The following is a 27,835-nucleotide window of genomic DNA, read 5'->3' as shown; positions in this document are numbered from 1 at the left end:
TTCAAAATATTTTCACTAAGCACCATATAGAATAGTTCCTAGTCCTTTCACTGAGAACGCCTTTGAAAAAAATGCCTAAAACAATCAGTTTACTTAGGTTTTTAATCAAGAAATCTAAAACTGCCAATCAGAGTTTCTAATTACCATGAGATGACCAGGTAAACAACCTGGAGGTCATATAATGTGAGCTTTTAACAGCTTTGTTTAACCTGTACATCCCAACCGAGGGAATTTGTTGGCCTCAGGCTGGTAATCGCAGGTCCATGTGCCAGATACTATATACACACACACACACACGTCACTGAGTAATAAGTATCACAGATAAGAGATAAAGATTATATGGCCCATGTATATTTAAGGGGAATAATGTCTAGTTCTCATGGCTATACAATTAATTCACTAGCATCTTTAAGATCAGAAAGCCACCGGCAAATTATTATCTCTTTGGGGTATTATTAATCATTTTAGGGAATCGTGAAAAGTACATTAGAAGGATGTTGGGAGCTGTGATATTCAAAAAAGAACAAAAAATAGACTTAAAATTTGGGGAAAATGCTTACTGGTTAAATCTACAGTAAAAACAAAAGTCTCATCATGATTGCAAAACATTCCAAATTGTGAAACTTATTTGTACAATAGACAAAAGTGAAGCAGCTTCCTCAGTCATGTTTTGAGATCTCAGCATCAATTTCAAGAAAATGCTTATATTTAAAAGAAAGCCTATTTCAAAATGCGAATCCCTACATTAAGCACATATAAGGACACGAAGTAAATTTATGTCTCCTATCATACAACATTCCTGCTCAGTGTGTAAACGAAGGTGATGGGAGACTAAAGTTAGAAAAGGGAAAAGGCTGTTTGCGTCACTATTCAATTCTTTAAGAAATACAAGAGTCTCAATCCTAAAAGAAGCAAAGACTGTAGGACTAAATAGATACTATGTAATGTGAAAAAATCAATTTTACATAAAATTGGTATGCGGACCACATGGAAGAACGAGAAAAGAAAGGGCATATGTGCTTTACTGTGCAGAAAAGATAACATTATTTCTGGTGGGCGTGGTGGCTCAAGCCTGTAATCCCAGCACTTTGGGAGGCCGAGGCGGGTGGATCACGAGGTCAAGAGATCGAGACCATCCTGGTCAACATGGTGAAACCCCGTCTCTACTAAAAATACAAAAACATTAGCTGGGCATGGTGGTGCGTGCCTGTAATCCCAGCTACTCAGGAGGCTGGGGCAGGAGAATTGCCTGAACCTGGGAGGCGGAGGTTGCAGTGAGCCGAGATCGTGCCATTGCACTCCAGACTGGGTAATAAGAGCGAAACTCCGTCTCAAAAAAAAAAAAAAAAAAAAAATTTTTGTATACCAAAAAATTAAATTCCTGCTCCAATTTTTAAGTCAAAATTATGTCCACTAGAAAACCTGAATGTAATAGTTTATTAAGAAGGCAACAAATTTTAAAATCACATGGAATTTACACTACTACAATGCTAAAATGGATCAAGGAGATTTTGGTCCATAGTTGAGAAGACAAAAGTGGTCTTCTGAGAAAACACAGCTAATATTACTCCAAAGCAGCACAACCAGAATCAAAGTATGGTTATTTTAAAGCTTGGCACAGCAGTTTAAAACTCGAAAACTACCACTGTTATTTAAATAAAATAGTTTTCAGTTTTATTTTGTTTTCCCAATTCCCCTCCCCAGCAATGGGACAAATACATAAACCCAGCTGCTGGGAAATTTTCAAGAGCACTTTGTGGAAACTGTTGGCTTTCAGAAATGGACGGGCTGTTTTGAACCAAAAATTAGACGAAATACAGAATTACAACAACACTAAAAAGCAACTTAGAAAGAGGATCAAGCCAAGCAGATAAGCGAACTTTATAAAATCAGTTTTCTGGAGCTATTCATCAAGTCAGTTCCCTAATTTCAAAAAGCCGAACCAAAGCAAAGCATGTTGACTTACATTGCTTCTTTAGTTCTTTCAGCTGTTGTTTAAACTGTACAAATTTTTCATTATTTTGAAAGTCTGCATCAGAATTCTTGTTCTGTAAGGCCAAAAATTTCTTCTCCACCAATAATTTTAAATCTGGTATTTTCTCTGGGCGTTCTTCTTTTACCTAAGGGAGACAACAAAATTACCTGAGTTAAATGCTAAAATAATAGTGTTAACAAAGTTTTGCAACATTGTTTTTATCTTAGATAATTCAAAGCAAAAGATAGTGAGGATGAAAACAATCTCTTGAACAAAGCACCAAAGAGGTTGGGACATGTTCTAGGACAGACTGCTGGCAAATACTGAAGGGAATCATTCATGCCAACTTGCCAACTACTCATTCTATTTTTGCTTCCTTAAGCTGGTGGCCCTTCAATGATCCTACTAACTTGTTTTTGTTTTTGTTTTGAGATGGAGTATTGCTTTTGTTGCCCAAGCTGGAGTGCAATGGCATGATCTCAGTTCCCCGCAACCTCCACCTCTGAGTTCAAGCTATTCTCCTGCCTCAGCTTCCCGAATAGCTGGGAGTACAGGTACGCACCACCACACCCAGCTAATTTTGTATTTTTAGTAGAGATGGGGTTTCACCATGTTGACGAGGCTGGTCTTGAACTCCTGACCTCAGGTGATCCGCCTGCCTCAGCCTCCCAAAGTATTAGGATTACAGACGTGAGCCACCGCACCTGGCCTAATCCTACTAACTTGTGGTCTTCTGGTAACTACCAGGGAAAATCACAAATGTGGCAACTTCACCAGACCTGAGCATTAGCACCCAGGTCTGCTGAGTCCTCTTTCACACTCACCAGTGGTTATTTCAACCTTCATGCTCAACAATCCTTTTTTTTGGCCCTCCACCCAAGCATGTGAGAGTCACTTCTACTTTACAAAAGTGGCTGGGGCTTTAACCTTGACTTTCCCTAATGTCCTGTCATGCCAAGGAGTAAGTGCCCTCCGGTTCTGTTCAAGGTTAAATTATCAACTCATGTTCTTCTCTACCCCCAAAATCATAAAATTATTTCTTAATATTATAAATTTTCAAATATGCAGAAAAGTTGAAGTATATTGTGAAGACTCATTCATCTACTTCCTAGATGCCACGATTAACATTTTGCTCTGTGTATGTTATCACATATCTATCCATGTATCTCTCTATCCATTCTCAACCCTGTTCTTAATTACATCTTCTTCATCTCCTTTACAATGAACTTTCCTCTCTACAGCCTCTTTCCCCACGAACCTTTACAGAGGCTCTTCACACCCATACTTTAAAACAAACAATCTCTTATCATCCTGGCTCCCTGCTCCCGGTTATTTTCTGTTCATATTCCACTTCGTTGGGGGGAAAAAGGAGCCACCCTTTCCACTTTCTCATCCTCCAGCTTTAGCCACTATAGTCAAGCTGCTCCCCACCACTTCGCTGCAGCTGCTCTGCATCGGGCCTTCATAATTGCTCCCTTTCATTACTGGCCCTTTCCTGATGTTCCTGCTGTCAAGCAAAACTCACCTATTGTGCCCTCATACACTTAAGACAGACCTCTACCACCACTCCAGTAATATTTGATTGCTTATTTTTATGCCTCTTTCTCCTAACAAAGTGTAAACTCCTTGAAAGATGTCTGATTTATCACAGTATTACCAGTGCCCAGCACAAAATAGGAAGTACTCAACACGTATTTCAAATAAGTTAATCTTATTAGTTCCAAATATACTTACACACTAAAAGCCACAATTTACTGGCTGCCATTATTATTAGAACACAGTACAATTTCCAGGCTGGAAGACAGAATAGAGATAATCTAATCTTAATCTCCTCCCCCCAGTTTCACAAATAAATAAAATGATTTAGAAAGAAGTCAAATGACTTATCTTCTATATCCAACTAGTCAGAGGTAATGCAAAGACTACAAGTTAGATACAGAAAATTCCAGATTTTGGTTAGAGTCAGTGGGATATATTTCTAATCTCTCTGAATCTGAGTTATCAATGCATATGAAGTCAAAAGATTATCTGCAAAGTATCTGCTTTAACTTTTGCCATAGAGGAAAAAAAATATAATCTTCTTTTGCTTAATTGCTATGCATTTTGATTACTAAACAGAAAATGAGAATTAAGCATGAAACCAAAATGTCTAAAATTTATATTTATAGTAGAGTGTAGGAACTGACTGCCTTCTTGTATTGCTAACCCCCAAGTGCTGGATTCACCATTAAAGAGAGTTGTAGAAACATGGAGAGGCTTTAATGACAAGTGCTATATGTGATTAAGGATTTAACAGAAGTTCTGTAAGGCTAAATAATAAAACTCAATTTGGAAAAGAGAAGATAGAAAGGCAATTTAATTATGTCTAACATCTCAAGAATAAGAGCTACTGGCCAGGCGCACTGGCTCATACCTGTAATCCCAGGACTTGGGAGGCCCAGGCAGGTGGATCATGAGGTCAAGAGAGTAAGACCATTCTGGCCAATAGGGTAAAACCCCATCTCTACTAAAAATACAAAAATTAGCTGGGTGTGGTGGCATGTGCCTTTAGTCCCAGCTACTCGGGAGGCTGAGGCAGGAGAATCGCTTGAAGAGGCGGAGGTTGCAGCAAGCCAAGACTGCGCCACCGCACTCCGGCCTGGCAGCAGAGCAAGGCTCTGTCTCAAAAAAAAAAGAGCTAGTATACATGTGACTAACCATCCTCTACCTCTACATAACAGAACAAGATGCGAGAAGTTCAAAATCATAGCATGAAGAATTGAGAGTAGACCTAGAAAATAAATTGCTGGTTCTTAGCAAGGATTATAGGCTGTCTTTCTGGATTTATGAAATAAAATGGACTCACATCCACCCAAGATATTAACGGTAACATAGGAAGGCATTCAGGTGAGCCTTGACAAGGTGTTATCTGTCTGAAATTATTACGTAATCTGGGATGGTCTAAGCAGATACGTAAAATCTGAGTGTTGTTTTCCAACAAAGTCTCTAACACAGTCAACCTACTTAACTCCCACAGTTCCACTACAACCACTGCTGAGGAGGTGAAGACTGAGTAGGGGGTGTGGGCAGTCAGGATGGAGGGGAGAGGCATTTTGAGGTCTGACAACATGACAACCTGAAATATGATAGAAAAAGCTGAATATACCACATTTTTAGTGATTCACTGTGTTTTTCCCCCAAAACCAGAACCTTTAGAAAACTGCTGTTTTTCTAAACAGCAGTTTAGAAAAGTGCACATAAATTCACTGCTGCAAATGTCTTCTCTGCAGGTTTGATGCTGCAGTCTGCAGGGCCATTCATTGCAAAGAAATCTTACTGTATTCTAGCTATCAAAATGAAATTAAAAAAAAAATTCAACTCAGTATCTGTTTAAATCAGTAAAATAAATGGGCACTATTTTTTTTAATGATTTCTTGCTTTGTTTGAATATCTAAGAGACATAGATTATTGAGAGGAAAAAAATTGAATGGCTGATTATGTAGTATGAAAAAGATGAAGATGACTCTCTTTTCCTAAGAGAATTTTTTTTTTTTTAATTAAAGAGACAGGGTCAGGCTCTGGGTCATCCAGATTGGAGTACAGTATTGTGATCATAGTTCACTGTAACCTTGAACTTCCTTGGACAAATTTCAAATACCTCAAAGAAGTTTGAGATGAAAGGAGAGGATCTATTAGATTAGGTCCATCCTTTTCCCAAGAATAGTCTCCCCAGATACAGGACTTAGAATCTCAGTGAATTAAAAGATACCAGATCTATTAATTTACTAACAAAGTATCACAGACTAGGTAGCTTAAACAACAGAAATTTCTTTTGTCACAGTTCTGGAATTAAGAAGTCCAAGATCAAGGTGTCAGCAGGGTTGGGTCCTACTGAGGTGTCTCTCTTTGGTTGGTAGGTGGTATCTTTCTCTGTGTCATCACATGGCCCTCCCTCTACACAGGTCTGTGTCCAAATTTCCTCTCACAAACACATCAGTCATATTGGATGAAGGCCCACTTACTGACCTCATTTTAACTTCATGATTTCTTTAAAGACCCGATTTCCAAATTCTGAGGTCCTGGGGGTTAGGACATCAACATAAGAATTTTGGAGAAACACAGTATACTGGATTAATGTTTCTACCATTATAATTTAAAAGTGAGAGAAGCTACTGAGAAGTAAACGGCAGGTGCTATACTTACATGATAAAAATTTACTACTGCCCTTTGAAGACAAAAGGTCAGATTTTTCTGTGCCACCCACTTACTCATCCACTATTCCATGAGTGCTCTCTATGTGCTAAGCACTGTAGTTAAAATGAGAGAGGACCAGAAGAGTCAATCAGGGGCAGGGGGTGAACAGCCCTGGAAGCCAGGTTATAGAACTGAGACCTGACCCAATAGGCAGCGAGAAAGATACTACAAGATCTTTGCATTGTGGAGGAGTAAAGTGATAATGAGAATTAAAAAAAAAAATGATTACTATCGTTAATGCCTGGAGGACACACAACTGACAGGGAGGGAGAGGGCAGTTGCTGCCACACGTTAACTAATGAGAGAGCTGCTGACAACTGGATCAGACCTCAATGCTGTTTTTGAAGCAGAATCACCCACTCTTGTTGTGAGAAGAAGGTAAGGGAGTAATGATGCCTCCAAGATATTTAATGTGGACAACTAGTCAAATGCCATTGTCTTGAGGAAAACAGCAGAAATCACTGAATCTGTAAGACATCGAAGTGAAGGTACCTAGTATGCAGCTAGAAACATTTAGAATGAAGGCGTGGGAAGAAAAAGACGAGAGATGCAAAAGGAACTCTGCAAAACTGAAGAAGAAGACCGGCAGTGAGGAATGCAACAGAAGAAAGGAAAGAGAAAATTTCCATTAAAGAAGTGCTTGTCCTATGGGAAAAATGATGCAAGTGAGCTTAAGAAAAGGGCTAATCCTTAAACCCGCTGGATTTAATTACAAGGCATTCTGCACACAGCGCTGGAACTACTGCTCCATGAAGCTTCTCTCAGCCAAGGGTTATGTCCCTGGTGTCTGGCATGCTGCCTGTTGCACAGTGGATGTTCAGATGACGACGGTGAACAAGTGAATTAGGAAGTCTATATTACACTGTGTTGAGATGAGAAAAGGGGTTAACAGAGTTCTGTGTGAACTAATGAATAAAGTTTGGTGGCAAAGGAAGAACAAGATAAGAAGCAGATCATGGGAATGAGAGCGCTAGAGAGACCTGATTATTTGTACACAGGAATAGGAGTTAGAAGTTGTTAAAATGGAGGAGAAAAAAACTTGGAGCTCAGGATCAGACTGATCTGAATCCACTCTGGGTATGGATCTTGAGACAATCCCCTGGGTCTTGAACTTTACTCATCTCTTAATTAGGAATCAGAAACACCCATTTCAGCGCTGCAAAGATTTAATGAAATCACACCCGTGTTGAATTCTGGCCCACAGTAAATGACCAAAAACTTTTATTCTTTTCCTTCTAAGTTCAGTGAAGAGACTTCAGCATAGCCGAAGAGACTTCAACGTAGCTGTGGGTTGTGGAGGAGCTGATGGAGAAACCTAACATAAAAAAACTATTAAGAGAAAGCAAGTAACAAATTTCATTTGAGAAAACCATTCCAATCCTAGGGCAAAAAACAGAGAAGTCTGCAACCAGCCGGGAAAGCACGTTGACAGTCCTTACAGGTGTCAGAAATGCCTGTGGGGCTAGACAAGCAAGGATATAAGGAAACTCACAATAAGTGCAGCTAATAGCAAGTGGTGAGGACTGTGTTGAAGTAGATGGTTCAAGCCCCAGGTAAGAGGAAAGCTGTTACTCAGCGGCTGATGCCTGCTGCCAGGTGAGAAGGCAAGCCCAGGCCTTCCCAGGACAGTTAGAAATCGGGATTTTTATGAGACATTTTTCTGTTTTTTAAGTGAATGTATAGTTTTGCTGTGAGGTAAATAAATGAAGCAATAAAGCACTCACCTGTCTGACGCAGAAAAGATTCAATAACGAGTAGAAGGTAGTATTGTTACTATTATCATTTCATATATATGTATATGTGTGTGTGTGTATATGTATCTCCAATGTTGCTGAATATACAGGTCTGTAGCTCATCATGACTGACATAAAAACAGCTACATGGAGCAACCAGTGTATGGATTATTTATTTATTTATTTATTTGAGATGGAGTGTCACTTTGTCACCCAGGCTGGAATGCAATGGCTCCATCTCGGTTCACTGCAACCTCCGCCTCCTGAGTTCAAGTGATTCTCCTGCCTCAGCCTCCCGAGTAGCTGGTACTACAGGTGTATGCCACCATGCCTCGCTAATCTTTTTTTTTTTTTTTTTTTTCGGTAGAGATGTGGTTTCACTGTGTTAGCCAGGATGGTCTCAATCTCCTGACCTTGTGATCCGCCCCACTTGGCCTCCCAAAGTGCTGGGATAACAGGTGTGAGCCACCGCGTCTGGCAGTGTATGGATTTTAATGGAAACCATTGAAATAAATGAATAAATAGACTGAATAAATAGAAACAAAAGAAAGGATTGAGAACAAACTATGGAGGATATCACATTTTAAGGGCAGCTAAAAGAGTTTAAAAAGAAAAAGTACAAGAGTTAAGAAACAACCAAAAGAAAATATCCACAAAGTTTAGGAAGAAATTTCCAGATCTGTCACATGCTGTAGAGAAGTCAGGCTATTTTAAATAAGGAGTGAAAAGTGTGCATTAGACTTTTGAGTCACTAGAGACTCTAGCAAGAGCAGACATATGCACAAAGGCTGACTCCAAATATCCAGGTCTTTGTTTAATGAATTGCTTCAAAAAGAAGGAAACAGTCACAGGGAGAAACACACAAATCCCCTGAAATTCCACAAACTCTTCAATGAATTGCTCAGTTTAGCTCAAAATCAGTTGTGAATACTTAGCTACATGTAATTAGAACCCAACACCTCTGTGACTGCAACATTTCTCTATGTCAGCAAAGAGAAGGGAATCAATGAGCTGACTGTTAGCAACTAAGTCAGGCCTCCAAATGGTTCTGTCCCTATAAACAGAGGCTTGTTGTTTTAGGAAAAAAGATAATGGGTAGAAACAAAAAGCAGAACTCAGTCCTCATCCATGCTGAAACTACATCATATTTTTGCCATATTTTAACACAAATACTAAATGTATTTATATGATAATATAATTCATTTCTTTCAAACAATACTGTATGCATATGTAATTACTTAAAGTGTGTCATTTTATTGCCACAGGGCAAAGTCAAAGTCTCCACCTCTTCCAATTATCAGTATGGCCTTATAGCCATCGTTTCACTGGGGGTTGGGGGAGGGTTGATCACAGGAGCTAAGGATATTAATGAGCTGAGTCATTCACACACTTTTTGAATCATGTGAGAATCTAGTATAAAATTAGTCATTCCTGTAACTGAACCAAGACCCAGATAGATTTACTTTCTCCAAAACATCCATTGTTAGATGTCTGCCTCCCAAAATAACACATACCCAGTGATTTTACATTTTGGAAATGACACAGCCTTCAGAAGTTTATTACAGGCACATACTAGTGATAAGCTATTTGCTTTATGTTCTGCTTAGTACTCTAAAGCTTCCAACTTTTTATTCCAACTTTTAATTCATAGTGATCTAAAGTTATGGAACTGCTCTCCTGCTGGAAATCCTGAGGGAATTGCCTCAACTGGTCCTAGAACATTCATTCAACAAATAATTACTGAGTTTCAGTTGGGTGCCAGACATTATGCTAAGCACCAAGACATTTATGGAAGTTGGCCCACACTTAATGACACCACCAACCTAACTGGTCATGCACAGGGTAAATTTATATAGGCCAACGCTGTCTCCGCCTTTATATAGCAAAAAAAAAACTTGGTAAAGTTTTTATTAAAAGGCATGCCCAAGCTGAGAATCATCATGTTTTTGCTGGGTATAACCTAATGGCATGTACATATGGACATACCATATTTTCTAGAGTTTAGTATATTGCCTCTGCCCTATTTAAAAATCACACACGCTAATGATGACCAGCATGGATTATACCCCTTCATCTCATGCCAGTTTCTGTTGCCAATTACACAACCTACACTGAAATCTATTGGACCAAATTATCTGTAGCTGAGTGTGTTTCCTAGTGCCATTATTTAGCATGGGTTTGACTTTTGGCAAAACACTTAAGAAAGAATACTTCCTCGTTGAGCATTATGACACATCAAGTGGACTTTATGGTTTGCCAAGGTGTTGTAACACATTATTATTAAGTAGCAGCCAACCAAACATGGAAACACCTTTCCTCCTTCAAGCCTTTTGGAAAAACTGTGAAAATGAGTAAGGTTAAACATGGGTAAGAGTGCTATTTGTCTAGTTCTAATGGACCAGTCTCATTAGAATAGACAGTTGTCTAACAGATGGAAGCCGAATGAGGCAACCTGCCATCCATGTGCATCTGTTACTAAACATTTCTGCTGTTAAAAATTACTCCAATAAATTTCTCATGGCACCATGCCCACTATAAGATGACCAATTGGAATGATTTATTTATACGGAATACAGCATAAGGATCCCCATACTGGTGAAAAAGAAACCAAACTGATTTTACATCTCTGGGTTTTTCACATTGTTTTGGCAGGATTCTAGAAACATGCATTATTTATTTCTCCATTTATTCATTCCGTAAATATTTGCTGAATGTCTACCACATGTGGGAACCATGCTAGGCCTTGGAGATGTTATAATAAACAGACTAAAGTGGTCCCCATTGTCCTCAGAGGCTTTTGGATCTAGTGGGGGAAACAACTATTCATATAATCAAGCAGGTTATCACAGACTATGAAAAGTGTTGGGAAGGAAACATATGGAGTGCTGTGAGAGCATATAGCAGCAACATAACTATTCAGGATACCATTTCACAGACAATCTTTTTAACAGTGCTCAAACACAGGTCATGCTGAGGGCAAGGTGAGAAGAGGATTATTATTGCTGTTGTTAACAAACACTTTTCACTTGCACAGCACCTTTCGTCTGACTGGTTCAAAGCCTTTAATACATAAAAATATCATTATCCCAATTTCACAGATAGGAGGAACAGTCAGCTTGCAGTAGTTAAGCATCTTGCTCAAGGTCATAGTGAGTCAGTGTCAGCCAGTTTCAACTCATTCAAACCCCTGTTCACCTTAAATGTTTTGCTTTGCTTGTGCCTCCAAGTAACAACTTAGAATGGACTTAATTTCAGGAAAACACACAATTTCAGACATACATCCTAACTTTTAGGGGCCACTTGTCGGTCTTTGTAAGAAAAGACACATATTCTGAATATGAAACTGCCTTTCCTGCGCACCACACCTCTGACATCCACAGAATGACCCAATGCCTCATTCATCACCATGGTATCTCACTCAAGATTAAACAGCGAACGAGTACAATGATGGAATGATGCTAATGGGATTTGCTGTTCTTACTACATACCCCATCACCTACAAGATCATCTTTCACAATGCTGAAATCATCTTCTGAAGATTCAGTTCCAAATGAAATTAGATAGGGTGGTGTCTCCCAAGATGCTCAGAACCAGTGAATAATACATAACATTGTTTCTTCCACAGCCGTAACACAGGACCCAATAACCAAGGGACAGAAGCAGAATCAGTTACACATCTTCTCCTCCCCGTCATCACACCTAATGATCAACTAGCAATTCCCCCTCACTGCGACTCTGGTTCTGCTGGTTTAAAAGTCTCAACACCCAAGTGAAGAATGATTTCACCAAGGGACTCAACAATGCTTCCACTGATTTGGAAGCTTAAACTGCAACCTAGCAATTCTGAACTCCTCATGACACAGAACAGAGACAAAAAGGAAGGTGACAGAATTGGTTGTTTTAATGAATCTCGATTATCAAGGATAAAGAAGATTGTTGCAACAAAACGAGAGAAGGGAGGTGTGTGTCTGAAACCCGGAATACCTCCTGGTTTGACCACATCTAGTGGTAACAGATAATGGAAGACAGAAATGACTCCATACAGACAGGACTACCAAGGATACAAAGCCCCCTCCCCTACCCCTACCAATGATAGTCTACAGTGTTGTCAGATAAAAGTGACTCAGATAAAAATCTACAATTAGCTGAGAGCTGGCTGAGGGCAAAAAGAACATGGAATGAATGAGTAGTGGAGGAAGGGAATTAAAAACACCAACTTTGGATTCAGACCCAACAGCAAAAGCTAAGACTGAAGTATCTACTCATATTTCTTCCTTGGTCTGACATAGACACATTTCTGCTTTTAACTAATTTCCCCTTCTCCTTTTCTCCCAATATTTTATAAAAAGAAGTTGGTGGCTCACTAGTTATAGAGTAACATAAGGGAACCTTAACAAAATGAACAAGCTCAGCCCAGACATCCTGGACTTCAAGCTGAAAACAATACTGGTAAGATGTGTCATTCCCCCTTTTGGGGAGGCAGAGAGCATGTTTTTTGCTTTTAGGAAAAATAGCTGCGACACGTTAGGAGGAAACATTTTGTTGTTGCTGCCACTGTTTTTGTAAATTTAAGTCCAGGAAAAAAGTGCACACAGAGGTTGAGTAGCCAAGTTTACCTGTCTAGAACTGTTTGAACACTTATCCTAAGTCTGGGAATTTCTCACCTTAGGAGTGATTGATATTTCACTGCAGTGAGGACCAGAAATTCACTCTCAGCTTTCCCTGTAGCAAGAAGACAGATATGCCACCTTGGTCCTTCGCCTCTGAGATTTTAATTCTTGAGAATGACGCGAGGGAGGTGCAGTATAGAAGGTGCTGGCAACAGACCCTGGAACCAGATTATCTAGGTATTTAACCTTTAAATCCCAGTTCTGCCTTGTATTAGCTGTGTAATCTTTGGCGAGTTACTTCACCAATCAGAAAATCAATTTCTTCAACTATAATCTCCTTAACTCTTGAGTATTAAATGAACTAATGTAGGTAAAGAACTGAGAGTTTTAAAATCCAATACAGAAGCCACTAGCTATCCATGGTCATTAAAATCTAAATTAATTAAAACTAAATAAAATTAAAAATTGAGTTCCTCAGTCACACTGCCAAGTGCTCAAGTGCTTAATAGCTGCACGGGGCTAGCGACGACCACTCTAGACAGAGCAGAACATTTCCATCACCGCAGGAAGTGGCACTGGGAAGTGCTGACTTAGAGAATACTTTCTAGTATTAGGCAAGTACCCAAATGATAACAGCTGCTATTATTGTTACTGGTATTCTTGTGGTCACGTTGTTGTTGTTGTTGTTGTTGTTGTTATTATTATTATTATTATAGCAAGTTTAAGATGTAGCCAGACAAAATCTGGCAGAAGAGGGGAACGAGTAAGAAGCAATTTAAAAGTTGTAATCTGATCAGAATTAACAGCAGTATTAGTAGCAGCAGCTGCTCTCAACTGTTTATTATTGGCAAGGTACTGAGGTAAGCACTTGATACAGATTATTTTATTTAACCTTCTCCCAAACAAATAACATTAGAGGTAAGAATGAATACATCCTGCATGACTGATTAGGAACCGACGCTAAGGAGAGGTCTAACTGCAGGGGTCAGAGAGCTCAGTACTGGAGCTGGGAGTCACCACTGCATTAGCAGGTCTGTTATATCACTACGTCCATGACAAAACTACTACCCTAGTTTCAACTATTAGAGCCTATTAGGGGTCACACAATGCTCCAGATGCTGGGAACACAGCAGTCAAGAGACCAAGTTGCTGTCCTTGTGCAGGCTGTATTCTACTTGAGTAGAACAATAATAAGAAAATACTTAATTAGCCAAATGGTAATAAGTGCCACAGAGAACAATTAAACAGAGTGGAAATGAGTGAGCTTTTCTATGATGCACGGTCAAGGCAGGCTTCAGTAAAAGGAGGACATCTGAACCAGAGACCTAAAGAAAATGAGGGGGTGAGCCACATAACCGGAGTCACAGAAAAAGGGGGGCGAGTAATAGGAGATGAGGTCAGAAGTATTAATCAGAGTGTAAAGTGGGACAGATGATGCAGTCCTTTAGCTTTTACTCAGAGAGATGTAAAGGTTTTGCACAGAGGAGTGAGAAGTTCTGATTTGCTTTTTAAAAGAGGATCATTCTGGCTGTTATGATGAGAACTACTTTTGGGGAAGAGGAGCAGAAGCAGGAGACTAGTCAGTAGGTGCTGCAGACGTCCAGGCAAAAGTGAGGATGGCATGGATATAGTAGGAGAAACAGTGAGAGGTGGTCAGACTCTAAATACATGTTGTAGGTGGCTCACGCCTGTAATCCCAGCACTTTAGGCCAAGGCGGGTGGATCACCTGAGGTCAGGAGTTTGAGACCAGCCTGGACAACATGGTAAAACCACATCTCTACTAAAAATACAAAAATTATCCTGGCATGGTGGCGCATGCCTGTAATCCCAGCTACTCGGGAGGCTGAGGCAGGAGAATCACTTGAATCTAGGAGGCAGAGGTTACAGTGAGCCCAGATCATGCCATTTGCATTCCAGCCTGACCAACAGAGTGACACTCTGTCTAAAAATAATAATAATAATAATAATAATAATAAGGTTTATTGATGGACTAGATATGGGCTGTGAAAAAATTAAGGAACTAAGGGCAACTCTGGATTTTGGTCTAATTAAAAATAGAATAGTAATACTGCCATTTTCTCAGAGGGGGAAGTCAGGAGGAATGGCTGTTTTTGGAGAAAAACAAGAGTTTAGTTTTGGAAGGTTAAATGTGCAATGCCTATGAGAATGAAATAAAGTGAAAATGAAAATAAGACATTTATATGTCTGAGATGTGGTTTAGGAGGACTGGGTTACAGCTACAAATGCTATGAAAAATGATTAACTTCATGATGTTATGAGAGCACATGAGAGGAATCCACTTGGCAAACAGAGGTGGGATGATGTCAGTGAAGGCTGTAAGAAAGGAGCTAGCCTCAATCTGTGAAGAGTAAGAAAGAGTCAGTCTTTGGAAATGAAAAGAGAGCACTCCCAGTAGACAGTGTGTGCTAAGGCCAGAGGCAAGAGGATGTTCCAAGAACTAGTGCAAAAGAATAGCGCAAAATGAGACTAGACAGGTAAGGAGGGGTGTATCCCATGTAAAGAAGTTTGAGCTTAATGCTGAAAGTAACAAGAAAAAAACTGAAGAAGGTAAAGATGTGGAAAAGGCAGGCAAAAAAAAAAAAAATCAAATTTTCACTTTCAAAAGATCTCATGGGCTATCAGCTAAGAAATACAGACGAAGAGAGCAACTGTGTGCAGCCACTGTTCCCAAGGGGACTGAAGACTGTGAAAATGGGAATGGAGGTAGGTGAATTAATTTGAGAAGCAGGAAGATTTGGAATATAAAATATGAGGAGCTAGGGAAATGAGGACGACAACCAGATTTCTGAGAGGAGAAACTGGGTGGATGATATTACCATTTACTAAGTTACAGGATCCCCGGAGAAAATCAAGGAGAAAACTTCACTGTGGGACATTGAATTTAAGGAGCCTACAGCACATTTAAGTGGACAATGTCAGATCTGTCATTACATTCATGTGTGTGGTTCTCAGATGAGAAATCTAGAATGGAAATAAGATTTGGGACTCAGCAGCATAAAGAGAGCAATTAAGTTATGAGCATAGATGTTGTTTCTCAGGAAGAGTATGCAGTGTGAGAAGGGAAGAAAATCAAAGAATGGGTCGAAATAGCAAGCTTTAGTGGGTGAAGAGATGAAGTAGGATCTACCAAAGAGATTATGGAGGAGTGACCAGAAGCTAGAAGAAAAAAACAGATGCGTTGTCATGAAAGTCAGGAGAAAATAAAAATTCAGGAAGGAAGGAGCAGTTGTCAGTAGCAGAGAGGTCAAATAAGAGAACAACTGAACAATATTCTCTGGATTTCTTACTAGGTGTGTAACCCTGGATGAGTCACTAACTGTCAGCCTTAGTTTCCTCATCTACACAAAAATGTTCTTATTATCTACTATACCCTGGTTGAGAATACATGGTAATGTGTATTAAGCATCTCAGCGTTAGACACACTAGGCACTACAAATAGGCTTCATTCCTATTATCACGTATCTTGTTTGTCAGACAGGCAGGCCGAAGTAACAAGAACAAGGGTTGAAAGCACCAACGTACGCCTGTAGTCTGAAAGTCTGTGTGCCCTCCAAATTCATATGATGAAATCCTAACCCTCAAGGTGATGATTAGGAGGTGAGGCCTCTGGGAAGATATAGAGCCCAAGGGCAAAGCCCTCATGAATGGGACTGGTGCCAACATCAAAGAGGCCCCAGAGAGCTTGTCTGCTCATTCCATCTTGTGAGGACATAGCCAGAAGGTGCCACTAAGAACCAGAAACTAGGCCCCCACTAGATGCTGAACATGCTAGCACCTTCATCATAGATTTCCCAGACTCCAGAACTATAAGAAACACATGTCTGTTGTTCGTAAGCTACCAGTTTATGGTATTCTGTTACAGTAGACCAAATAGAACAAGACAAATGGAGTCAATAGACAATTTGAGAAAGGGCAACTGGGAGAAAAGGCTCTATACAGTCTTCTTCCTTTTCTTCCACTCACCTCCCAATGTTTCCTTTCTCACTCCTTCTAAATGCAGCTTATAACATAGAAATTCCCAAGAGCCTGTCAAGGGGACCTATTTAAGCATATCTTAGTATTTATAAAAATATAATATTTTGCTGACATTCACTACAATCTTCATGGGCTTGTAATGACATTATGCTCTTAAGAAGAGGCAGCTTAAACTCATGAGCAGTCCATAAAAAAATAAAATAAAAATCTTTCATAGACATTAAACCCATCAACTAGTGATTTCAAAAATTCTTCCAACAGGTTTTGAAATGATAAGCCAGGTAATGTTTATCGAATGAAATACCCTAACTATATGATTACAGAGACCTTTGAACAATCAAACTGGCTTTCAGCTTGGTTTCGACATTGACAAAATGAGTCACAGAGAAGTTTCCCAGATGGCATTCAACATATACTTTCCTTTCAAGGATTAAAGTTCTGTCTACCCTTTCCTGTCCTCACCTCCTCAAAGACATCACATCATGTGGAACTGAGAAAAATTCCCCCAATGCTTGCATTTCTAATACAGAAAGCATGTTTCCTAAAATAAAAAACATTCTTAAAAGAAAAAAATAAAAGAATTCCATTGATTTTTTCCCCCACGTCTAGTCTAACTATTCCCATCCCTCTAGCATAATTTCTTTCACAGCCTCTTTGCCTTAGGATTGACTTTGCAATTCTTTTAATACAACTTTCAATACACAAAGCCTATATTATGTTCTATGTTCCCTTCCCTAAATGCTTATCCTGTTTTATATAAAACTCAAGATTTCTAGCAATCAAATTTCTAACTAACAAGAATCTCAACTTTCTTCTACATATTTAGATAAACCTCCTTTTACTACATGACTCAGTAGTGGTTGTTCATACCAAAGCTTATCTGGTGGTAAAGAGCCATCTTGCACTAGAATCTAAACAATTAGCTACCAAAGGCACAGTGAAAGAAGTCTGCTTTGCTCCAGTCTTTGTGTGAGAGTATATGTGGAGGGAAGATGAGGTGGGAGACAGCGGAGGAGGAATCCATATACATGGTGATGTTTTGTTGTTGTCGTTTTGAGACAGGGTCTTACTCTGTCACCCAGGCTGGAGGGAAGATGAGGTGGGAGACAGCGGAGGAGGAATCCATATACATGGTGATGTTTTGTTGTTGTCGTTTTGAGACAGGGTCTTACTCTGTCACCCAGGCTGGAGTTCAGTGGCGCGATCTTGGCTTACTACAACCTCCGCCTCCCAGGTTCAAGCAATTCTCCTGCCTCAGCCTCCCAAGTAGCTGGGACTACAGGTGCATGCCACCATGCATGGCTAATTTTTTGTATTTTTTTTTGGAGAGACAGGGTTTCACCATACTGGTAAGGGTAGGCTTAAAACTCCTGACCTGTGATCTGCCCGCCTCAGCCTCCCAAAATGCTGGGATTACAAGCGTGAGCCACTGCACCTGACCACATGGTGCTTTTTTTGAGACGTCTTGCTCTGTCACCCAGGTTGGAGTGCAGTGGCACCTTTTTAACTCACTGCCTTCTTAAGCTCCTGTGCTCAAGTGATCCTCCTGCCTCGGCTTCATGAGTAGCTAGGACTACAGGTGCGTGCCACCAGGTCTGGCCAACTATATGTTATCTATCCTGAGGAATGTAAAAGACTTAGGAGGAGAATGGAGATGAAATAGTGCGAAGTTTCATGGAAGTCTTTTCTTACTGAGGCACTCTAAATCAGGAAGACCCACCTTCCACAGCTGGGACCACGGGGGAGTACCCCAGCTAGATGGTAGCAGAAGCATCTTCCCTAGGTTCTCCGGTTACACCCTCCATGAACTAGAGGATCTTAAGAATCCAAAGAACTAATTCAACAAAAATACAGGAAAATGGGAATTGTTTTCTTCCTTCTGTTCTTGCTAAGCATCCATTAAAAAAAATCTATTTAGGGCCGGGTGCAGTGGCTCACACCTGTAATCCCAGCACTTTGGGAGGCCAAGGCGGGCAGGTCACTTGAGGTCAGGAGTTTGAGACCAGCCTGGCCAACATGGTGAATCCCCGTCTCTACTAAAAATACAAAAATTAGCCAGGTGTGGTGGTGCACACCTGTAATCCTAGCTACTTGGGAGGCTGGGGTGTGAGAATCTCTGAATCTCTTGGGAGGCGAAGGTTGCATTAGGCTGAGATCGCACCACTGCACTCCAGCCTGGGCGACAGAGTGAGACTCTGTCTCAAAACAACAACAAAAAAACCAAAACAACAACGACCACCACAACAACAAGAAAACCTATTTAGTATGACTATAGTAACTGAAAAGATAAGCAAAAATATCTATTTTGAGATCATAACATTTTTTCAAATCTATGAATTAACTTCTAAAATGCCAGGAGTTTTCTAATAAATAGTAAGTCTGATTTCAAATCCCTTGTCTCTACACTATACCACGTGTCTACAGCCCAGAACGAGGGCAATCGAAGGATATGAAGCTGAATCTCTTCCCTGTTATCACATCTCACCCAACACAATCAAGACTACGGAATTACCACCTGCTCTGTTCACTCCCATCTAGCAGCCTATCAAATTCTCTGGCACTGCCTTCTCTATAATTAATATGGCTTCCTGATATTTGAAGTTACTTCCCACTAGCACACCTATCAAGTTGCCTTTTGCCTTCTAATTCTCCTCCGTTCAGAAAGATTTCCTGACTAAATGAAAATAAATTCTAACCATCACAAGCCCAATCGAAAAACTGCTGTATTATACATAAATTAGAACAATAAACGATATAAAAACCACATTTAGATGCTTTATAACCTGTAGAGCACTTTTGAAAATAAGGTATATAATTTTGATAATCAGTGATTAGAGAGATTAAATAGCTTCTCCAAACCAAACAATAGGTGATGGAACTGAGACTACAGTGTGGCCACCAACTCTGCAAATAGGTAATACTATTTCACAGGGCATTGTAAGATAAAATCATCAAACCACTATGTTTCTGGATATGATCACCACCCAGTAAAATCCAGATCTACTGATTATAATCCAGTTTCCTTAATACTTTCATATATTTTACTCCGGAAGTGCTGAAGAAGGCAGCAGTCATTGAAAAATACCATCTTATATGAGAATGACATTTAAACATTTTAAACCGGCTTTCATATTCTGTTTTCCAATTTAATTTCACAACCACCTTGTGCATGAAGATGAAAAGAGGCAATTAATATTTTCTGAATGCCTGCTATGTGAGGCTTCATGTCTTTTGAAGGCATAAATTAAGTCCTTTACCTAAATTATTTCATTTAATCCTTGCCACAGCCCTATGAGGTATCGAGGTTCTCTTTTTACAGATAAGGAAAGTGAAGGTTTATGAGGACAAGTCACTAACCCAATGTCACAGTGTTAGGCAGGGGAGGAGCAAAGGGAAGCCTAGGCCTTCTGACTCTAATTGCAGTATCCTTTTCACTGTTCAGTGAAACATTTTTACTAGTCCCATATAATGCCACATACAGACCTTATCACTGTCTTCTGTCATGGAGACTTATCTCTCACTACTTCTAAGACTTGATCATGAGCAAATCTGTAGGCTAACCTGGCAAGAAGGAAACAATTATTCAACCAGATAACTGAATATGGCCTGGCTCATCACAAGCACTGGAGACATGTTAGCTAGGCTTCAAAGGGGTGAATAATACTGGCTATTCAGAAGTTTTTCTTGCCGGGCGCGGTGGCTCACGCCTGTAATCCCAGCACTTTGGGAGGCCGAGGCGGGTGGATCACGAGGTCAAGAGATCGAGACCATCCTGGTCAACATGGTGAAACCCTGTCTCTACTAAAAAACTACAAAAAATTAGCTGGGCATGGTGGCGCGTGCCTGTAATCCCAGCTACTCAGGAGGCTGAGGCAGGAGAATTGCCTGAACCCGGGAGGCGGAGGTTGCGGTGAGCCGAGATCGCGCCATTGCACTCCAGCCTGGGTAACAAGAGCGAAACTCCGTCTCCAAAAAAAAAAAAAGTTTTTCTTTTTTTAAACATAACCGTTACATATAACAATATTCTTTCCTTCAAATAGTTCTTTAATTTCAATAGAATCCCTCTCCAACACATGCCACATCAGTGTGGGGAGTCACTTTTTATTTATTTTATTTATTTATTATTTATTTATTTTTATTTAGACTAAATTTCCCCAAGTGTTACCTTTGAGAAATTTACAATGAGATATGCACAAAATCATAAACATACTTTATAACCAAGATTCCCTAAAAACATTCTTACTGTTAACTGAAAACTACAACTCAAAGTGATTTCAATGAATAGCATTCACCTTGAAACAGAAATGTCACGAAGAGAGCCTTGACCTACATGTCAAAACACTGAAGTTCAAGTCTCACCTCTCGAGACCAACCAAGCGATCTGAGCAAGTCCCTTAATCTTCTTGAGGCTCAGAATCAACAACAACTACCTTTTCTAACTTTGTAAGGTCACTGTGCTCATTAAAGGGACTGGGGACCTGAAAGGCCTTCTCACCCTTTCACTGGGGGAAAGAAAGTTGGTTTAAGCATTTCAGTCAAAGGGCCAGGAGACTGAAGTATGAACTGACGATATTTACAAATCTGGCTTAAGCAAGCCGTGTGCAAATATTAAATAAGTGAGGAAGCTAGAAGAGAGGTGGATTCACTATGTTATCCAGACCTGGGCTAAGGCCTCTAACATACTTGAAACAAACACCAAGCTAATATTCATACTACAAGTGGACTTTGTTAACAGCTTTATAGAAATTGGATCACGATGAACTATTTGAGGTTAAATCTCTTTTTTCCTTTTTTATTGGCTAGTCTGGAAACAGAGCTACCGAATGTTATTTCTGTAGGAAACTGTGTTCCATAATTTGATTCAGAAATCTAAACACTGGGAATGCATTTTTCCTCCTCCAAGAGCTAACAGAGACTCCCTTCCCATCCTTGTAGGTAGAATCAGGAAGTTTCTTTCACTCTTCAGTCCTGTGGCCTTTCAGATATGGGTTGTCAAGTGAGGACTGTATGTGGTAACTATATAACCACTTTTCACTTTTGGAGGTGGGGGCGGTCGAAACATTCCTATCTACAATCTTGTTTTATCTACAATTGCCCAATGAGGTGTGTAGGACAAGTACTATTATTACTCCATTTTAGAAATGAGGAAGCTGAAATACAGAAGTTCTGTAACTCGTCCAAGGTCACGGCCTGGTAGAACATGGATTAGAAGCCAGACCTTTATTTCCCAGCTGGACATGCTTATCAATCAAACACCAACTGCTTACAAAATGGGGAGAGGGAAGTAAAGGGGATTATGGCTTATTCAGGCTTTATTTTTAAACTCATTATATATGGCTTTGTGAATTTTTATTAATTTCATTTTTCATTGCGGTCTAATGAGTTAGTCATGAAAACCATCAGATCAGAAAGTGTACATTTCAAAATTATTTATTTACTTTTATTTTTAATTTTTTTTGTAGTTTTTGTGTTTTTTTGTAGAGTCAGGCTTTGTCCATGTTGCCCAGGCTGGTCTCAGACTCCTGGGCTCAAGCAATCCGCCTGCCTTGGCCTCCCAAAGTGTTGGCATTACAAGCATGAGCCACTGAGCCTGGCCTTAGAAAGTATAAACTGTTTAACATTATTTCGTCATTTTATATACAGATGTTCAAATTTAAGTGTTTCATAATAAAGTGACTCAGTGATGAAGCAGGCCCGGTCTACACCAGTCATTTGTTGAACCATTACATGAGATTTATGCGGAACTCTTAAGGGGCAGGATGATAGACAGGAATAAACCTTTAGGAAAAGGATGACTAAAGTCAAAAGGTAAATGTGAATCTCATACACTTTTTCCTTCCAGTTTAAGCTGTGAGTTGGGAAAATAAATATAAGGAAAGTTTATCACCATTTATTCCAAGTTTAGGTCGTTTTGAAGAAAGAGTTCACCAATTGAATGAAATCAGCCCGTGGCATATATTTTTGTGGTAAGAGAAAAGAAGTTAAAAGTTAACATGACACAACAGTAAGGCCTTGCCCTTACATAGCACTCTTACCTCCCAAGTACTTTCACATAATGTTATCTCATTTTTTTAATCAAGAAATCACTTTAAGACAGGAGGGGCAGATATTATTACTAAGATGATTTTGCAAACGAGCAGAGTCTATGAAAATTGCTTACGACCACACAGCTATTCAGTGGGCAGGCATAGAAAAACACCCATTAATTAAATTTAACTCTAACATTAGACAATTTACCATTGTAACAGGACCACATATGACACTTTACATTATAAAGCCAAAACAGTTTAATTCTATATTCTGAGACAGCAGTTCCATGACTATTAGGAAATGTAGTATAACATGTTCAGTTTCACCTACATTATTTATAGGTGCTTTAAGCAGTAACAAGAATTTCTTCCAAGAGAAAATTGATCATATGATGCTTTCGCTGAAGCTTTTAATTTTTATTTTTAAACAATGTTAAATTGTTTAATTGTTAGTAAAGACAATTTTTTTTACTAACTTCCTGAGAAGTATTGCTGTAGCTTTTCAAAACATGGCCTCACTATACTTCATGTGTCAAATTCAATTTTTGATTTTGCAAGAGAAGAACTCTCTGCATATATCCAGAATTTATTCCACTTAAAGTTCCTATTTAGTATTTCAGTTGGGCTTCTGTTTCACATAGGGGGCTAAAATAAACCTCAGGGTGACAGAGAGTGACCTGATAGGTTGAGAGGACTTGCTTTGGGGTCCCAACAGCACTCCAAGAACCACAAATAGCTGAGGCAGCTGGAAGGCAGGCAGAGAAGCATGTGAGACCTTGCAGGTGTCAGCCAAGGGGAAGGTAAAAAGCAGGCAAGTCAGAATGTCTGGAAATCAACCGTGTGGTGCAATCATATTCTACTATTTCTGGTTACTGTTTCCAATTTTTTTTTTTTGAGACAGAGTCACCCAAGCTGGAGTGCAGTGGTACGATCTCAGCCCACTGTAACCTCTGCCTGCTGGGTTCAAGCAATTCTTATGCGTCAGCCTCTCGAGTAGCAGGATTACAGGCATGTGCCACCATACTTGGCTAATTTTTATATTTTAATAGTGATAGGGTTTCACCATGTTGGCCAGGCTGGTCTTGAACTCCTGACCTCATATGATCCACCCGTGCCTCCTAAAGTGCTGGGATTACAGGTGTGAGTCACCCGGCCTTTACTGTTTCCAATTTTAAGTAACACTGACTTGGTCTTTCTGAATATCAGTTTCCATGAGAAGATAATTAAATGATTATTTTAAGATGAAATAAAGGATAAAAAAGATCATTAAATTTAAAACTATTCATAACTGACTGCATTACTCCAAACCATGATAAACATACATAAGGATTTCCACTAAAGAATGCTGTATTATGAGACATTTTTTAAAAAAGAAAGTCCAGAAATAAAATAAAATTCTTAAAGCTCCAGTGGTTTAAAATATCACTTTGGCCACAACACAAAAGAAAGAAAGTGCCACCATTACCAGAAACTTGATGCTGTGAGAGAGAAATAATGGAAAGAAATCCTCTCCATTCTCACAAAGAAAACATGGCACATACACACCATGGAATACTGTGCAGACATAAAATACGGGGGTTCATGTCCTTTGTAGAGACATGGATGAATCTAGAAACCATCATTCTCAGCAAACTGACACAAGAACAGAAACCCAAACACTGTATGTTTTCACTCACAGGTGGGTGAAGAACAATGAGAACACCTGGGCACAGGGAAAAGAACAACAGTCATTGGGCTAGGTGGGGGGGTGGGGGGGACGGTGGGGAGGGAGAGTGGGGGGCAGGGAGGATGGGGAGGGATAACACCGGGAGAAATGCCTGATGTAGGTGACGGAAGGAGGGAACGGGGGAATGGAGACAGCAAACCGCCATGGCATGTACGTACCTATGCAACAATCCTGCAGGATGCTGGATGTACACATGTACACCAGAGCCCAAAATACAATTTAAAAAAAAAGAAAGAAAAAGAAAGTTTATACTGCTCAAAAAAAAAAAAAAAAAAAAAAAGGAAATCCTCTCCATTCTCTCAAGGACAGTTAACTGGGCACTAGCTCCACTGTACAATGAAAGAACTTTGCCTCACCAACACAGCTGCAAATTCACACAGGGGCTTGAAAAAATAAAAAATAAAATCCATTCACATACTCTCCATTTATATCCTTCTCGCTCTCTCACTTGTCAACAATGTATAGAGATCACACACTTGAGCCAGAGCGGACAACCTGCATATCGGGGGAATAAATCCAACAAATTTTTCTCTCCCAATTACTTTTTCAAATCAGTATTACTGATAAATAAAAATTACTTAAAAATGTAAGTAAGAGCATCTAATAAAAATGTAAGCAAGCATGCTTATGCACTTGTGCCCAGAGAGAAATCGATTTTAAAGCTGCATTTCCTCCGTCTTCACTTAAATAAAATGTCCAAGAAAACATTAAAAGTTATTTCTGAATTAAAACCTGTGAATGTTTACTTTGCTGTTTGGGGGTCATTTTGTAGCTCTAGAATGACCCCATTGTCACTATTAATGAGCACATATGAAAGGGTGTGGCATCTTTTTCACTGTTACAGACACATGTAGGGTGACGATCAGGGAAGCTGAAACCCAGCTGGCCACACGTCACGTTGTTCACTGGCCTCTGCATTGGCCCAGTTCCCCTGATTCTGAACAATGCTTTCTGGTCACAACACTGACTGAGAGCACTAAGTTCCACACCCCAGTCCACCCCCAAATACCAGAGAACTCCCTTCCAAGGAAAGAGGCCTTTCCTTCAACCTCTCAAGGAACATGACTTCCAGCCTTTCCTGATGGTTTCCTGCTGCCCACTCTACCCTCCAAACTTGAACTCAAACTTCCCTTCTAGATATTATTTGAAGTTGTCCCAGGGAAATGAGTTCTCCTTTACAGAACGTTCTAGGCAACCTTATAAATCAGTGTGACATTACCATTTTAGGTGCCTTCCTGCTATCACTTTCATCCTTACTAGAACTCTATGACCTAAACTACTATCCCTGCTTTCGGAAGAAACTGAGGCTCAGAGTTAGAGTGCACGAAAGCCAGAATTTAAGCAAAAACTCTTTCCCCTTACTCTGAATTTCCTATGCATGTTTTTATTGTCTCTGTCAAACTATTTTATGTTTAAAATTATTTTGTAGCTATTTGTGTACATATGTCTAAGAGGCTTTTGTTATCTTTCTTGGATTTAAACATACTAGTGGCACCAACTGAACTTTTTTTTTTTTTTTTTTTTTTTTTGACTACAGTCTCGCTCTGTCACCCAAGCTGAAGTGCAGGATGCAATCATGGCACACTGCAAACCTCCACCTCCTCGGTTCAAGCGATTCTCCTGCCTCAGCCTCCCAAGTAGCTGGATTACTGGTACATGCCACCACACACAGCTAATTTTCGTATTTTTAGTGGAGACGGGGTTTCACCATGTTAGCCAGGTTGGTCTCAAACTCCTGATTTCAAGTGATCCGCCAACTGAACAATTTAACTAAAAGACTAATAAGCAATTGCAGTAGTCCCCCTTATCCACAGGACATACATTCCAAGACCCACAGAAGATGCCTAAAACTCCAGATAGTACCAAACCCTGTATAATCACGCACTGCTTAACAACAGGGATACTTTCTGAGAAATGAGGCAATGCTGTGGAACATCACGGAGTGTACTTACACAAACCTAGATGGAATAGCCTGCTACACACCTGGGATCTATAGTAAGCCTATTGCTCCTAGGCAACAAACCCGTACAGCATGTTACTAAACTGAGTACTATAGGCAACTGTAACAAGACTACTATTTATACAGCTAAACACTAGTCAACATAGAAAAGGTACAGTAAAATACAATATTTTAATCTTATGGCACCACCATCATAAGTATGGTCCCCCTTAACTGAAATATTGTTATGGGGTTCGTGATTGTATGACTACATTTTTTCCTATACATATATACCTATGATAAAGTTTAATTTATAAATTATGCACAGCAAGAGATTAACAACAATAACTATTAAGAATATAGAACAATTATAATATGCTGCAGTAAGTTATGTGAACATGATCTTTCTTGCTCTCAAAATATCTTATCGTACTGTACTCATTCTTCCTCTTGTGATGAAGACAAGACACAGCAGCAAGGCACAAGATTTCATCACATTACTCAGAACAAGGTGCTACGTATTTATTTCTGGGATTTTCCATTTAATATTTTTGGATTAAAGGTGGCCACAGATAACTGAAATAGTGGAAAGTGAAACTGTGGGCAAGCAGTGACTACTGTGCTTTCAATGCCACGCAGAAAAATGCATTAATTTTATGCTGAATTTTCACATTTGCTGATACATTCCCCAGTTCAGTCGATTTCCCCATCTCTCTTCTGCAGTTAGCCCATTCAGCACCACTGCCAGTTAGTGGGGAAAGGCCTAAACCTCAAGTTTTTTTTGACACTCATTAATTACATGAAAAGTGTGAGGATGGAAGGAGGCTAAATTGATGATCTAAAATAAGGGTTTAATCCTGTATGTGGACTATGTCCAGTGTCAGAAATAACCAGGAGTTTGCTGTGCTACAGAACATTCATATTATTTGGGTAAGTCTAAGAACTAGCAGCTAGGATGGCCTGGTGCCACCGAGGCTAAAGAGTTTAACAATCATACTGGGCACCTTAGAGCCTACCTGGAGTACTGTGGTGAACCTGGCCCTTCAAAGGTCTATAGGTGTTTCCTACCCATTCTGCCGCTGCTGTGTGTGTCCTGCCTCTTCTGTACGCCCCTCTCTTTGTTTCCTCTCATTTTCTTCTCTCCTCTTTCTCGTATCATCACTGCACGGAGGGGTCTTCTTTGCTTCAAACACAGACTAAGCAATCACAGCATGTTTTTAAAAGCTGTCCCTTCCCCTTTTTCACTGTTGGAGGAACGTAACGGTGAAAGGTGAAAGGCCCTTTCCTGATCTTCAATATAAAAACATCTTTAAAGGGCCAGGCACAGTGGTTCACGCTTGTAATCCCAGCACTTTGGGAGGCTGAGGCGGGTGGATCACCTGAGGTCAGGAGTTTGAGACCAGCCTGCCCAACATGGTGAAACCCCAGCTCTACTAAAAATACAGAAAATTAGGCCAGGCGCGGTGGCTCAAGCCTGTAATCCCAGCACTTTGGGAGGCCGAGGCGGGTGGATCACGAGGTCAAGAGATCGAGACCATCCTGGTCAACATGGTGAAACCCCGTCTCTACTAAAACTACAAAAAATTAGCTGGG

The 27,835-nt window shown here is 39.9% G+C and overlaps 1 protein-coding gene and 1 long non-coding RNA gene across 4 annotated transcripts in view; one reads left to right on the top strand and one right to left on the bottom strand.

Annotated features, from left to right (window-relative positions):
* The window catches only part of NSMCE2 (NSE2 (MMS21) homolog, SMC5-SMC6 complex SUMO ligase), a 267,276-nt gene that overhangs the window by 171,777 nt on the left and 67,664 nt on the right, over positions 1–27,835 (bottom strand). For all 3 annotated transcript variants that reach the window (XM_032253245.1, XM_032253241.1, XM_032253250.1), the window contains one exon: positions 1,967–2,120. In XM_032253245.1, the coding sequence (XP_032109136.1) occupies positions 1,967–2,120 (154 nt within the window). The remainder of the gene's footprint in view (positions 1–1,966; positions 2,121–27,835) is intronic.
* On the top strand, positions 976–23,048 carry LOC116533509. The gene is made up of 4 exons (XR_004261328.1): positions 976–1,052; positions 15,121–15,128; positions 17,511–17,515; positions 23,036–23,048. It is a non-coding gene; the product is annotated as an uncharacterized LOC116533509 (long non-coding RNA).

This window comes from Sapajus apella, unplaced genomic scaffold (assembly GCF_009761245.1).
Source record: "Sapajus apella isolate SASKATOON/1434 unplaced genomic scaffold, GSC_monkey_1.0 scaffold3, whole genome shotgun sequence".
NCBI lineage: Eukaryota > Metazoa > Chordata > Mammalia > Primates > Cebidae > Sapajus > Sapajus apella.
Note: the sequence above shows the minus strand (reverse complement) of the source record. Positions and strands in the feature narration are given on the sequence as shown.